This window comes from Oncorhynchus clarkii, chromosome 16 (genome assembly GCF_045791955.1).
Source record: "Oncorhynchus clarkii lewisi isolate Uvic-CL-2024 chromosome 16, UVic_Ocla_1.0, whole genome shotgun sequence".
Classification (NCBI taxonomy): Eukaryota; Metazoa; Chordata; class Actinopteri; order Salmoniformes; family Salmonidae; genus Oncorhynchus; species Oncorhynchus clarkii.
In genome coordinates this window covers 75,987,480-75,999,940 of record NC_092162.1, presented here as the reverse complement: position 1 = coordinate 75,999,940, position 12,461 = coordinate 75,987,480, and the positions used below count along the sequence as shown (strand labels likewise).

Here is a 12,461-nt window from a genome sequence, read left to right as displayed (position 1 = left end):
TCTCCATCACGATTGACAACTCCAGTGTTGCCCTCCCAGAGTGCAAAGAACCTTGGCGTGACCCTGGACAACACCCTGTTGTTCTGTGCAAACATTAAAGCGGTGACCCGCTCCTGCAGGTTCATGCTCTATAACATCCGTAGAGTACGACCCTACCTCACACAGGAAGAGGAACATCCGTAGAGTACGACCCTACCTCACACAGGAAGAGGAACATCCGTCGAGTACGACCCTACCTCGCACAGGAAGTGGAACATCCGTAGAGTATGACCCTACCTAACACAGGAAGCGGCGCATCCTAATCCTAATCCAGACACTTGTCCTCCATCCACTGCAACTCACTGTTGGCTCCCGGCTTGTGCTATTAAACCCTTTTGTGGAAATTCTAACCAGAAGAAGAGATACTGTAGATTCTTCAAACAACAACTTTATTATAAGATTTGCAAAAATGAAGCGATTAACAATCCACTCAATGGTGCAGAGTTAAGAGCCCAAAGAACAGTTGGCTCAGCTTTTATAGAAAAGTCAGACCTCTTTGTCTATGTGGCAGTTAGCAGATGCAAAAGGGGGGGGGGGCATAATAATATATAAAAGGTGATTAGCTTGTCTGTGCAGATTAAGATAGCTGACGTTGCCACAATTCTCTGTCCCTTCCTGCAAGTTTCCACACATGAGTTCCTGCAGATAGTACAAATGGGATGTCACATACTGTGGTCGCACCCGGCTTTTAACTGTACACCCAGACTTATGACTGAGTCACACAAGACGAGCCTGCATCAGCAAAAGAAACACTAGCATATAACAATGGACAATTGTCTAAGTAAAACAGCATAGTATGTCTGACTGTAATTTTCCCACCACAACCCCACAACTTATCCAGAACGCAGCAGCCCGCCTCGTTTTCAACTTTCCCAAATTCATGTCATCCCACTCCTCTCCACACTCCACTGGCTTCCAGTCAAAGCTCACATCCACTACAAGACCATGGTGTTTACCTACGGAGCAGCAAGAGGAACTGTCCCTCCCTACCTTCAGGCTATGCTTAAATTCTACACCCCAACCTGAGCACACTGTTCTGCCACCTCGGGTCTCTTGGCCCTCCGACCCCAAGCTCTTCTCTGTCCTGGCACCCAAATGGTGGAACCAGCTTCCCTCTGAAGCTAAGAGAGCCGAGTCCCTGTCCATCTTCCGAAAACATCTGAAACCCCTACCTCTTCAAACAATATCTTCACCATCGGAAACCTCTTCAAACAGTATGTTAAATAATCCTCCTCCATCTGCTAAATGACTAACATTCAAATGTCTCTGTCTGTCTGCAGGTCCAGAGTGATTCCTGATGGTAGCTACAGACTGAGAAGGAAGGACTGACTGACTATAACTACAACCTCTACCAGTGTCTTAACCAGCCACCTCAAACGGGTTTGTGTGACCTACCCTTCAGTGTGGGGGTGTTAAGACTATCCCTCTGACAGCATGGCCCCAGCGGTGGGCGGTCCGGTGGGCTACACTCCTCCAGAGGGGGGCTGGGGCTGGGCGGTGGTGGTGGGAGCCTTCATCTCTATCGGCTTCTCCTATGCCTTCCCCAAGTCCATCACTGTCTTCTTCAAGGAGCTGGAGGCCACCTTTGACGCTACTCCCTCACAGGTCTCATGGATCTCCTCTATCATGCTGGCCTGCATGTACGGTGGAGGTGAGTGGTGGGGGCTGGTAGGGGAGGAATCTGATCTCCCAGAAGGGGTTTCTGTCGTCACTGAAACACAGAGACAAATACTGTCTTCATTAAAAACATGGATTAAAAAGATGGGTCGGAGAGGGGGGGGGGGGCAAGATGGGTGGGAGGGGGGGGGCAAGATGGGTGGGAGAGGGGGGGGGGGGGCAAGATGGGTGGGAGAGGGGGGGGGGCAAGATGGGTGGGAGAAGGGGGGGGCAAGATGGGTGGGAGAAGGGGGGGGCAAGATGGGTCGGAGAGGGGGGGGGGCAAGATGGGTGGGAGAGGGGGGGGGGCAAGATGGGTGGGAGAGGGGGGGGGCAAGATGGGTGGGAGAGGGGTGGGGGCAAGATGGGTGGGAGAGGGGGGGGGGCAAGATGGGTGGGAGAGGGGGGGGGCAAGATGGGTGGGAGAGGGGGGGGGGCAAGATGGGTGGGAGGGGGGGGGGGGCAAGATGGGTGGGAGAGAAGGTGAGAAAAGATGGGGTGAAAGTCCTCTTCATGCTAAATTGTGTGATTGGTTCAGGGGGCTCCTCATAATGTGCTTTACCCTAGATGTTCTGACCCCTTTTCTGTTCTCTTTACAAAAAGATGTGTACATATCACATTGTATACTCACTCAACAGCTAGTGATCATGTGTTACAGGTGGATGGACAGGCATTATCATGTCATTAGTGTTGTGAACAGAGGAAGTCAAATAGATCTGTTCTGAGATCTATATGGAGAACAGAGGAAGTCAAATAGATCTGTTCTGAGATCTATATGGAGAACAGAGGAAGTCAAATAGATCTGTTCTGAGATCTATATGGAGAACAGAGGAAGTCAGATAGCTACGTCGGTAGCAATGAAGTGCTTTGAAAGGCTGGTCATGGCTCACATCAACACCATTATCCCAGAATCCCTAGACCCACTCCAATTTGCATACTGCACCAACAGATCCTCAGATGATGCCATCTTTATTGCACTCCACACTGCCCTTTCAGACCTGGACAAAAGGAACACCTATGTGAGAATGCTGTTCATTGACTACAGCTCAGCGTTCAACACCATAGTGCCCTCAAAGCTCATCACTAAACTAAGGACCCTGGGACTAAACACCTCTCTCTGCAACTGGATCCTGGACTTCCTGATGGGTCGCCCCCAGGTGGTAAGGGTAGGTAACAACACATCCACCATGCTGATCCTCAACACAGGGGCCCCTCAGAGGTGATTGCTCAGTCCCCTCCTGTACTCCCTGTTCACTCATGACTGCATGGCCAGGCATGACTCCAACACCATCATTAAGTTTGCCAATGGCAACAGTGGTAGGCCTGATCACCGACAACGACCAGACAGCCTATAGGGAGGTCAGAGACCTGGCTGTGTGGTGCCATGACAACAACCTCTCCCTCAACGTGATCAAGACAAAGGAGATGATTGTGGAACACAGGAAAAGGAGGACCAAGCATGCCCCATTCTCATCGACAGGGCTGTAGTGGAGCAGGTTGAGAGCTTCAAGTTCCTTGGTGTCTACATCACCAACAAACTAGAAAGGTCCAAACACACCAAGACGGTCGTGAAGAGGGCGTGACAAAGCCTATTCTCCCTCAGGAGACATGAATCATCAGCGTACAATGACACATTTTTGTTTTTAAGCCCAGGATTTCTAAACCCTTAATATTATTGTTGGATCCAATTTAACAGGTAACATTTTGATGGCAATAATAAATAAATAAATATGCCAATAGTGGACAACCTTGTTTTACTCCTCTTGGCAGTTTAAAACTTTCTGAGAAGTAGCCATTATTTACTATTTTACAGCTACAGTGAGGGAAAAAAGTATTTGATCCCCTGCTGATTTTGTACATTTGCACACTGACAAAGAAATTATCAGTCTAATTTTAATGGTAGGTTTATTTGAACATTGAGAGACTGAATAACAACAATATCCAGAAAAACACATGTCAAAAAATGTTAGAAATTGATTTACATTTTAATGAGGGAAATAAGTATTTGACCCCTCTGCAAAACATGACTTAGTACTTGGTGGCAAAACCCTGGTTGGCAATCAGAGGTCAGACGTTTCTTGTAGTTGGCCACCAGGTTTGCACACATCTCAGGAGGGATTTTGTCCCACTCCTCTTTGCAGATCTTCTCCAAGTCATTAAGGTTTCGAGGCTGACGTTTGGCAACTCGAACCTTCGGCTCCCTCCACAGATTTTCTACGGGATTAAGGTCTGGAGACTGGCTAGGCCACTCCAGGACCTTAATGTGCTTCTCCTTCAGCCACTCCTTTGTTGACTTGGCCGTGTGTTTTGGGTCATTGTCATGCCGGAATACCCATCCACGACCCATTTTCAATGCCCTGGCTGAGGGAAGGTTCTCACCCAAGATTTGACCATCGTCCCTTTAATGCGGTGAAGTTGTCCTGTCCCCTTAGCAGAAAAACACCCCCAAAGCATAATGTTTCCACCTCCATGTTTGACGGTGGGGATGGTGTTCTTGGTCATAGGCAGCATTCCTCCTCCTCCAAACACGGGCGAGTTGAGTTGATGCCAAAGAGCTCCATTTTGGTCTCATCTGACCACAACACTTTCACCCAGTTGTCCTCTGAATCATTCAGATGTTCATTGGCAAACTTCAGGCAGGCATGTATATGTGCTTTCTTGAGCAGGGGGACCTTGCGGGCACCTCAGGATTTCAGTCCTTCACAGCGTAGTGTGTTACCAATTGTTTTCTTGGTGACTATGGTCCCAGCTGCCTTGATCATTGACAATATCCTCCCGTGTAGTTCTGGGCTGATTCCTCACCGTTCTCATGATCATTGCAACTCCACGAGGTGAGATCTTGCATGGAGCCCCAGGCCGAGGGAGATTGACCGTTATTTTGTGTTTCTTCCATTTGCGAATAATCGCACCAACTTCTCACCAAGCTTCTTGGCGATGGTCTTGAAGGCCATTCCAGCCTTGTGTAGGTCTACAATCTTGTCCCTGACATCCTTGGAGAGCTCTTTGGTCTTGGCCATGGTAGAGAGTTTGGAATCTGATTGATTGATTGATTGCTTCTGTGGACAGGTTTTTTTTATACAGGTAACAAGCTGAAATTAGGAGCAATCCCTTAATCCCTAATCTCAGCTCATACTTGTATAAAAGACACATGGGAGACAGAAATCTTTCTGATTGAGAGGGGGTCAAATACTTATTTCCTTCATTAAAATGCAAATCAATTTATAAAATTTTTGACATGCGTTTTTCTGGATTTTTTGTTGTTATTCTGTCTCTCACTGTTCAAATAAACCTACCATTAAAATTATAGACTGATCATTTCTTTGTCAGGCAGTTTACCAACTGTTTCCCGGGAGGCTGTCATTGAAAATAAGAATTTGTTCTTAACTGACTTGCCTAGTTAAAGGTCAAATAAAAAAATAGTGTGTCTATTTACCTGTACCATGATATTTGCATTGCTACTAAGTAAACCTCCAATAGTTAGTCTTGTCTCTTTGCTGCAACTCCCGTACGGACTCGGGAGAGGCGAAGGTCGAGAGCCGTGCGTCCTCCACAACGCAACTAAGCCGCGCTGCTTCTTGACACAATGCCCACTTAACCCGAAAGCCATCCACACCAATGTGTCGGAGGAAACACCGTGCACTGCGCCCGGCCCCCCGCGGGAGTTGCAAGTGCGCGACGGGACAATGACATCCCTGCCGGCCTAACACGGAGGACGCTGGGCCAATTGTGCGCCGCCCCATGGGTCGTGGCCGGCTGCGACAGAGCCTGGACTCAAACCAGGATCTCTAGTGGCACAGCTACCACTGTGATGCAGAGCCTTAGACCACTGGGCCACTCAGGAGGCCTTACATAAATACTTTAATTCACTAACTAACTTGTTCCTAATATTATTATCTTCTGTCCCTCTCCCCCCCCCTCCCCTGTCTCTCCAGGACCAATTAGCAGTATTCTGGTGAACCGCTATGGCAGTCGACCAATCATGATGCTAGGGGGCTGTCTGTCAGGAAGTGGTTTGATAGCAGCTTCCTTCTGCAACACTGTGCAACAACTCTACTTCTGTGTCGGAGTTATTGGAGGTACCACCAACCCTGTATTTGTATGTGGACATTTTTCTAATACAGTAGTTTACTGATCATTGCCTCCCTCCCCTCTCCTCTCTAGGTCTGGGTCTAGCGTTCAACCTGAATCCGGCGTTGACTATGATTGGTAAATACTTCTATAAGCGTCGTCCTATAGCCAATGGCATTGCCATGGCGGGCAGCCCAGTCTTCCTGTCCACGCTGGCTCCTCTTAACTCCTGGTTCTTTGACCAGTTTGGCTGGAGGGGCTCCTTCCTCATCCTAGGTGGTCTACTGCTCAACTGCTGTGTAGCTGGGTCCTTGATGAGACCCATTGGACCCAAACCTGCCGACCCCCAACTGTCGGAGAACGGGGCGGTGAAGAAGGCGGAGTCTAATCTGACGGTGATGCAGCGTGTCAATGCCGTGATTGACCTGACGCTGTTTAAACACCGCGGCTTCCTGCTGTATCTCCTTGGCAACGTCATCATGTTCTTTGGCCTGTTCTCTCCCCTAGTCTTCCTCTCCAACTACGCTAAGAGTAAGGACATCAGTAAAGAGAAGGCTGCTCTGCTTCTCTCCATCCTCGCCTTTGTTGACATGTTCGCCCGTCCTTCTATGGGGCTGTTAGCCAACACCCGCTGGGTCCGACCCAGGATACAGTACTTCTTCGCTGCATCCGTGCTCTATAACGGGGTGTGTCACGTCTTGGCGCCGCTGTCCGTGGACTATGTAGGCTTCGTGGTGTATGCTGTGTTCTTTGGGTTTGCGTTCGGCTGGCTGTCAGCAGTTCTGTTTGAGACTCTGATGGACCTGGTCGGGGCCCAGAGGTTCTCCTCAGCCGTCGGACTCGTCACCATCGTGGAGTGTGGACCGGTACTGCTGGGACCGCCACTACTCAGTAAGTGTGTGAGAGAGAGAGCCATACTCTACCTATATCACAATGAACAAATTTCCCTTATTGTCATCATCAACAAGTCTCTCTCTCCTCCCTCTTTCTCTCTCTCGTCCCTCTCTCTCTCAATTCAATTCAATTCAAGGGGCTTTATTGGCATGGGAAACATGAACATTGCCAAAGCAAGTGAGGTAGATAATATACAAAAGTGAATTATCTCTCTCCTCTGTCTTTCCCCCCTCCAGGTCGTTTCTATGACTTCTATGGTGACTACCAGTGGACCTACCTGTGTTGTGGTATCATCCTCATCATCTCCTCAGTTTTCCTCTTCGTAGGGATGGGCATCAACTACAAGCTGTTGGAGAGAGAGAAGGAGGAGGAGGAGAGGAGAGAGACGGAGCGGCCCAAGGAGGAGTGCACAGCCATGCTGGGGGGAGAGAAGGAGGAGAGGAGAGAGACAGAGCGGCCCAAGGAGGAGTGCACAGCCATGCTGGAGGGAGAGAAGGAAAGGGGGGAGGAGAGTAGTGAGGCCACACCCATGACGGATGTTTCTAAGATGGATGAAGATATTGTTTAGCAGGGTAGGCAACTAAATGCAGTCGAGGGGCCGAAACAACATAATTAGAATAATTTGAACACTGTAAATTACCACAACTAAGCCCAAAAAGACATGATCAATTTCATACCTTGATTACATTGAGAATATTTGGGAGCACATTTCCTAAATTTAAATAATTTTTAGTTGAATTCCTGTATCCCCCTTATTATTATTATTATTATTATTATTATTATTATTATTATTATTACTACTACTACTACTTCGGGGGGCCCAAAAAATCACTTTCGGGCTGGTTTTGGCCCGTTGGCCTCCTGTTGCCAACCCCTGCTGTATAGAGACTGACCTGATCTGGACACACACCCTCTGGTTTAGGTACCTTTGGTAAACTGAGCCGAGTCCTCTACAGTAGACGAGCTATAACACAGAGGACTACTGTCTCTGAGCTCACATATACAACATCCAGTATCTATCCCAGCTCTACACACTGTCTTCATACATACCTGAATGGTCATGTCATCACATCAGTCTTTGTGCTTCCCAGATCCTGTGTGCGGTACGATCAATCACAGTATTATAGGTGATCAGAATGATTGATAGTGTTGTTTTTATAATGTTAATGATTAGTAGAATGTAGACTATTGTGATTCTGTAATGATGTAGATTTCTAGTTGAGGAGCACAACGATGTGATTTCAACCGCTAAGCTTTTCAGTTTAGCCGAGAAGCTTTTTGTAAGCACTTTGAACATCTTTCTGAAGACAGACACAACCTTGTGTGTGTGTGTGTGGGCGGGCGGACGTACGGGTGTGTGTGTGTGTGTGTGGGCGGGCGGACGTTTGTGTGTGTGTGTGTGGGCGCGGGCGAACGGGTGTGTGTGGGCGGGCGGACGGGTGTGTGTGGGCGGGCCGACGGACGGACGGATGGACGTGTGTGTGGGCGGGCGGATGGACGGGTGTGTGTGGGCGGGCGGACGGGTGTGTGTGGGCGGACGGACGGACGGGTGTGTGTGGGCGGGCGGACGGACGGACGGGTGTGTGTGGGCGGGCGAACGTGGGCGTGTGGGGACGTGTGTAACTATTTTTGTCCCCCACAAGAATAGTAAAGGAACAAAAATGTGACCAACTGGGGACATTTTGTTAGTCCCCACAAGGTCAAATCCTATTTCTAGACGTTTAGGGTTAGAATGATGTTAAGGGTTAGGAGCTAGGGTTGGGGTTAAGGTAAGAGTACAGGTTAGGGAAAATGGGATTTTGAATGGGACTGAATTGTGTGTCTTCACAGTTAGCTCTGTGTGTGGCAGATGGACACGCAGGCAGGCAGATGGACACGCAGGCAGACACACGCCGGCAGGCAGATACAGACACAGGCGTTTCTTTTAGTGCTGTATCATATCAGCAGATACTGTATCAATATGTCCCAAACTGAATCCTGTTCCCTATATAGTGCAGTACTTTAGACCAGAGCCCTAAACCCTGTATAGTGCACTAAGGTAAAGGGTACTATTTTGAGGTCCTATGTCTGCAGATACAGTATGAGCGTTAATTCAGTAAGTCCTTCCATTCAGCAGTCTGGTGTAGTACCGGCTGTCACCAGGAGAGGGCAGTAGAGTCTTTAGAACATTCAGCAGTCTGGGGTAGTACCAGCTGTCACCAGGAGAGGGCAGTCGTTTTTAGAACATTCAGCAGTCTGGGGTAGTACCAGCTGTCACCAGGAGAGGGCAGTAGTCTTTAGAACATTCAGCAGTCTGGGGTAGTACCAGCTGTCACCAGGAGAGGGCAGTAGAGTCTTTAGAACATTCAGAAGTCTGGGGTAGTGCCAGCTGTCACCAGTAGAGGGCAGTAGAATCTTTAGAACGTTCAGCAGTCTGGGGTAGTACCAGCTGTCACCAGTAGAGGGCAGTAGAATCTTTAGAACATTCAGCAGTCTGGGGTAGTACCAGCTGTCACCAGGAGAGGGCAGTAAAGTCTTTAGAACATTCAGAAGTCTGGGGTAGTGCCAGCTGTCACCAGTAGAGGGCAGTAGAATCTTTAGAACGTTCAGCAGTCTGGGGTAGTACCGGCTGTCACCAGGAGAGGGCAGTAGAGTCTTTAGAACAGTGTTCACGTTTTCTGATTCAAAATCACTTTCACAGTCAACAAGTCAGCCAAGATCTACAGCTCAGATTGTTTTTCCTTAAATGACTTTAATAATGTAACATGAACCTAATAAAAACAGTTCTGTAGGATTGTGCAGTAGGCCTAATACATTATCACAGCATATTGGCTATGTGCCTGGCCTAATACATTATCACAGCATATTGGCTATGTGCCTGGCCTAATACATTATCACAGCATATTGGCTATGTGCCTGGCCTAATACATTATCACAGCATATTGGCTATGTGCCTGGCCTAATACATTATCACAGCATATTGGCTATGTGCCTGGCCTAATACATTATCACAGCATATTGGCTATGTGCCTGGCCTAATACATTATCACAGCATATTGGCTATGTGCCTGGCCTGCCAATATTGTTGTTGTTCGACCATATTATTTCAAATATCGAGCCTTGATAACAAAATAGATCAGTTGGTGTAGCACTTGCAAGGCACTGTGGAGCATTAATTAAAATAATTAGCTTTTTTATTTTACTGCACTGATGTTACCTGCATCTTATGGTCATGGTGCTTTCAATACAACTGGGAATTTGAGAAAAATAAAACTAGGTCAAAAATATGAAGTCAGTGATCTTCAGGTTGGAAAGGCGGACCTCTAGAAAGATGCCAGAGTTTCCGACTGGGAATTCCGAGTTGGATGTCCTTCAAAACAAATTTTCCCAGTCGGATCTAAAAAAAGAACATTCAGAGTTCCCAGTTTTCTTCAACACACTGAAGTCGGAAGGCAGAGATTTCCAAGTTCCCAGTTGTTTTGAACACTGCATTAGTCTCAATGGAGGGAGAGAAAGAGCAGCAGAGGGTTCACCTCTCACGGTCCCTGTTCTCTCCTTTTCCTCCCGTGAGACTGACCAGAGAGAGGGGACACCGTCTTCCACCTGGTGGCCAAACTTGAGTCGCACCGCATCTGCCTCATGCACAAATTCATGTTGTTCCTGTGACCAGAGAAAGTGAAATATTCCTTGATATTAAAATAGACACGACAAGTTGCTAATAATGATAAAACGCAGGGCTATCGCTGCACTTGGCTACTCATTCATTGCAGCTACAGCGTGAGCGGAAGTATGGAGAAGCGCGTTTTATGTTTTGTATTAGTGTTGAATAAACACAGTTGACAGTGCTGAATACACAAACTCAGCGGCTCTTTGCTCTATTCTATGACGCTCTCTCTGTGGTCATAATTCTAAAATGTTTTAAATGTTATGTAGGCTAGTAGCCTATCAAACTGCTGTGGCCAAGGGTCCTGGAAGATCTGCAGGCACGCTCCATTTAGCTACAGATCTCCCAGTCTCTAGAGTAGGCGGAGTTGATCTTTTCAGACAAATAAAATGTTTCAAAATGGGAGCACTTTGCCTAGCCGGTGTGCAGGGCTTCTGAATCAATGCACCTACTAACAACCGTGTAACATGAATAAAAAAGGAGAGCAAGCCTTTATCGTTGGCTTTTCTACAGACATGTTTGATGATTGACTAAGAATACCTTGAAGATCGACCAGTCAGCGACTGTGCTTTAGAATATTCAGAAGGCTGGGGTAGTACCGTCTGTAACCAGGGGAGGGCGGTAGAATATTTAGAACATTCAGAAGGCTGTGGTAGTACCGGCTGTCACCAGGAGAGGGCAGTAGAGCCTTTAGGACATTAGAACCTTCTCTCTGGGTTAGGTTGCCCAGGGGACAAAGATTTATCCTCAATAATTTTTCAACCTTTCAGATTTGTCATTTAACTCCATCGATCAGCACCCCACATTGAAATGTTTTTAGAAACAGAATTAAATAATGTTTGTAACACTTGATTACTTTAGCATTTCTTGTTCTCAGTCTTCCATGATATTGTGATGCAGCCTTTCTTTACTGTGTGTGATGTCATGTTTTAAAGGAAGTGTTTCATCATGTTTTTCCTATTTGATGGATGGTAATGAAGGAACAGTGTTGCTGCTTCAGTTGTATTATGCAATTGCTAGTTATTATCTGGTGCTTAATGAGGGATTTGGGCCCTGTTTAGATCCACTCAAACACTGCCTTTCCGCCTCCCCTCCTTTCTGTCATTTTGTGAGGAAGGATGAGGTACATATTTGAACTGAAGGAATATAAAGCTACTGTGGCTTGTGATGTCTTGAGGTGAACCCTGGTTGTAAAAAGACACCTGGAAGGTTGACAGGATTTAACATTTAATAAGTCATACTCTTCCAGCAGTGTGGAGGAGTTTTGGTTCTTGTGATCAATGTTCCCTTAAAATAATTTAGGCGCTGAGCAAATTTCAGGTCTGCTTAGCACAAACTTGTTGAATGTTGTGAAGGTTCTGTGCAACTTCCGGCGCGTTTACTGAGGCTGTACCGGCTTTACAGTTACATTTTCAGACAGTGGTCAAGTAGGCTACTGTGGCTATGTGATCATAATGTAGGCCTACCAGAGTGGCCTACCATCAAAACAATGGAGAAAATGCATCCCATAACATTTGAACATGGAAATAGCTGTTGTATCATTCAGCCCACAGTAGCAGCCAATGTGTGGTTTGTGTAGAGGACGAGTCATAGTTCCTATTCTGGTGGGTTCTGCCTAAAACACAATCTCTTGCATAGTTTTGCATACTAAGTCTTGCATAGTTCATTTTGTTTCGGTATGTTACATGGAAAGCGGTTAATATTTCATTGATTCTCTGACAATTCCCACAGTAAAGGGAAACATTGAGAGTGAATTACAGGGAGAAAACTCTAGAAAGTTGAGTGAAGTTAAATCTCGTGCTTCATCTTAGAGGGAACATTGCTTGTGATTTATAGTTGAATGTCTCCGCAGCACAAGCCAGCAGGTTGACCTCTAGAGTTCGGAGAACAGTAGAAAACATATGACATTTCACTGGAAAGAAAACATGACTGTGTAAAAATAACAAACAATGCAGTGTTACTTTTTATGGGGAGGAAATGAATAAACCATTTAAAACACAACGCTGTCTCATGGTGTGTTTCTGATTTAATAAAGTCTATCGATATAAAAATTCAGCAGACGTGATATAGAACTCAATGTATTACAATATAAAGTGGTATCACCGATACTAAAACTAGCTTCATGTTCATCACCGATACTAAAACTAGCTTCATGTTCATC

The 12,461-nt window shown here is 46.7% G+C and overlaps 1 protein-coding gene and 1 long non-coding RNA gene across 3 annotated transcripts in view; one reads left to right on the top strand and one right to left on the bottom strand.

Moving 5' to 3' along the window:
- LOC139369023 (monocarboxylate transporter 1-like) overlaps nucleotides 1-7,995 on the top strand; it is a 53,029-nt gene extending 45,034 nt beyond the window's left edge. Inside the window, exons 2-6 of one of the 2 annotated variants that reach the window (XM_071108603.1) lie at nucleotides 1,320-1,690; nucleotides 5,628-5,771; nucleotides 5,857-6,654; nucleotides 6,894-7,079; nucleotides 7,143-7,995. In XM_071108603.1, the coding sequence (XP_070964704.1) occupies nucleotides 1,474-1,690; nucleotides 5,628-5,771; nucleotides 5,857-6,654; nucleotides 6,894-7,079; nucleotides 7,143-7,225 (1,428 nt within the window). In that variant the 5' untranslated portion in view covers nucleotides 1,320-1,473 and the 3' untranslated portion in view covers nucleotides 7,226-7,995. Of the gene's footprint in view, nucleotides 1-1,319; nucleotides 1,691-5,627; nucleotides 5,772-5,856; nucleotides 6,655-6,893 lie in introns of both variants that reach the window. The other variant, XM_071108602.1, reaches the window with a different exon arrangement.
- Nucleotides 7,996-8,278: 283 nt separating this feature from the next.
- On the bottom strand, nucleotides 8,279-12,435 carry LOC139369021 (uncharacterized). Its single transcript, XR_011627028.1, has 2 exons — nucleotides 9,710-12,435; nucleotides 8,279-9,481 (listed from the first exon to the last, which is right to left on the bottom strand). It is a non-coding gene; the product is annotated as an uncharacterized lncRNA (long non-coding RNA).
- Between the last annotated feature and the right edge of the window lie 26 nt (nucleotides 12,436-12,461).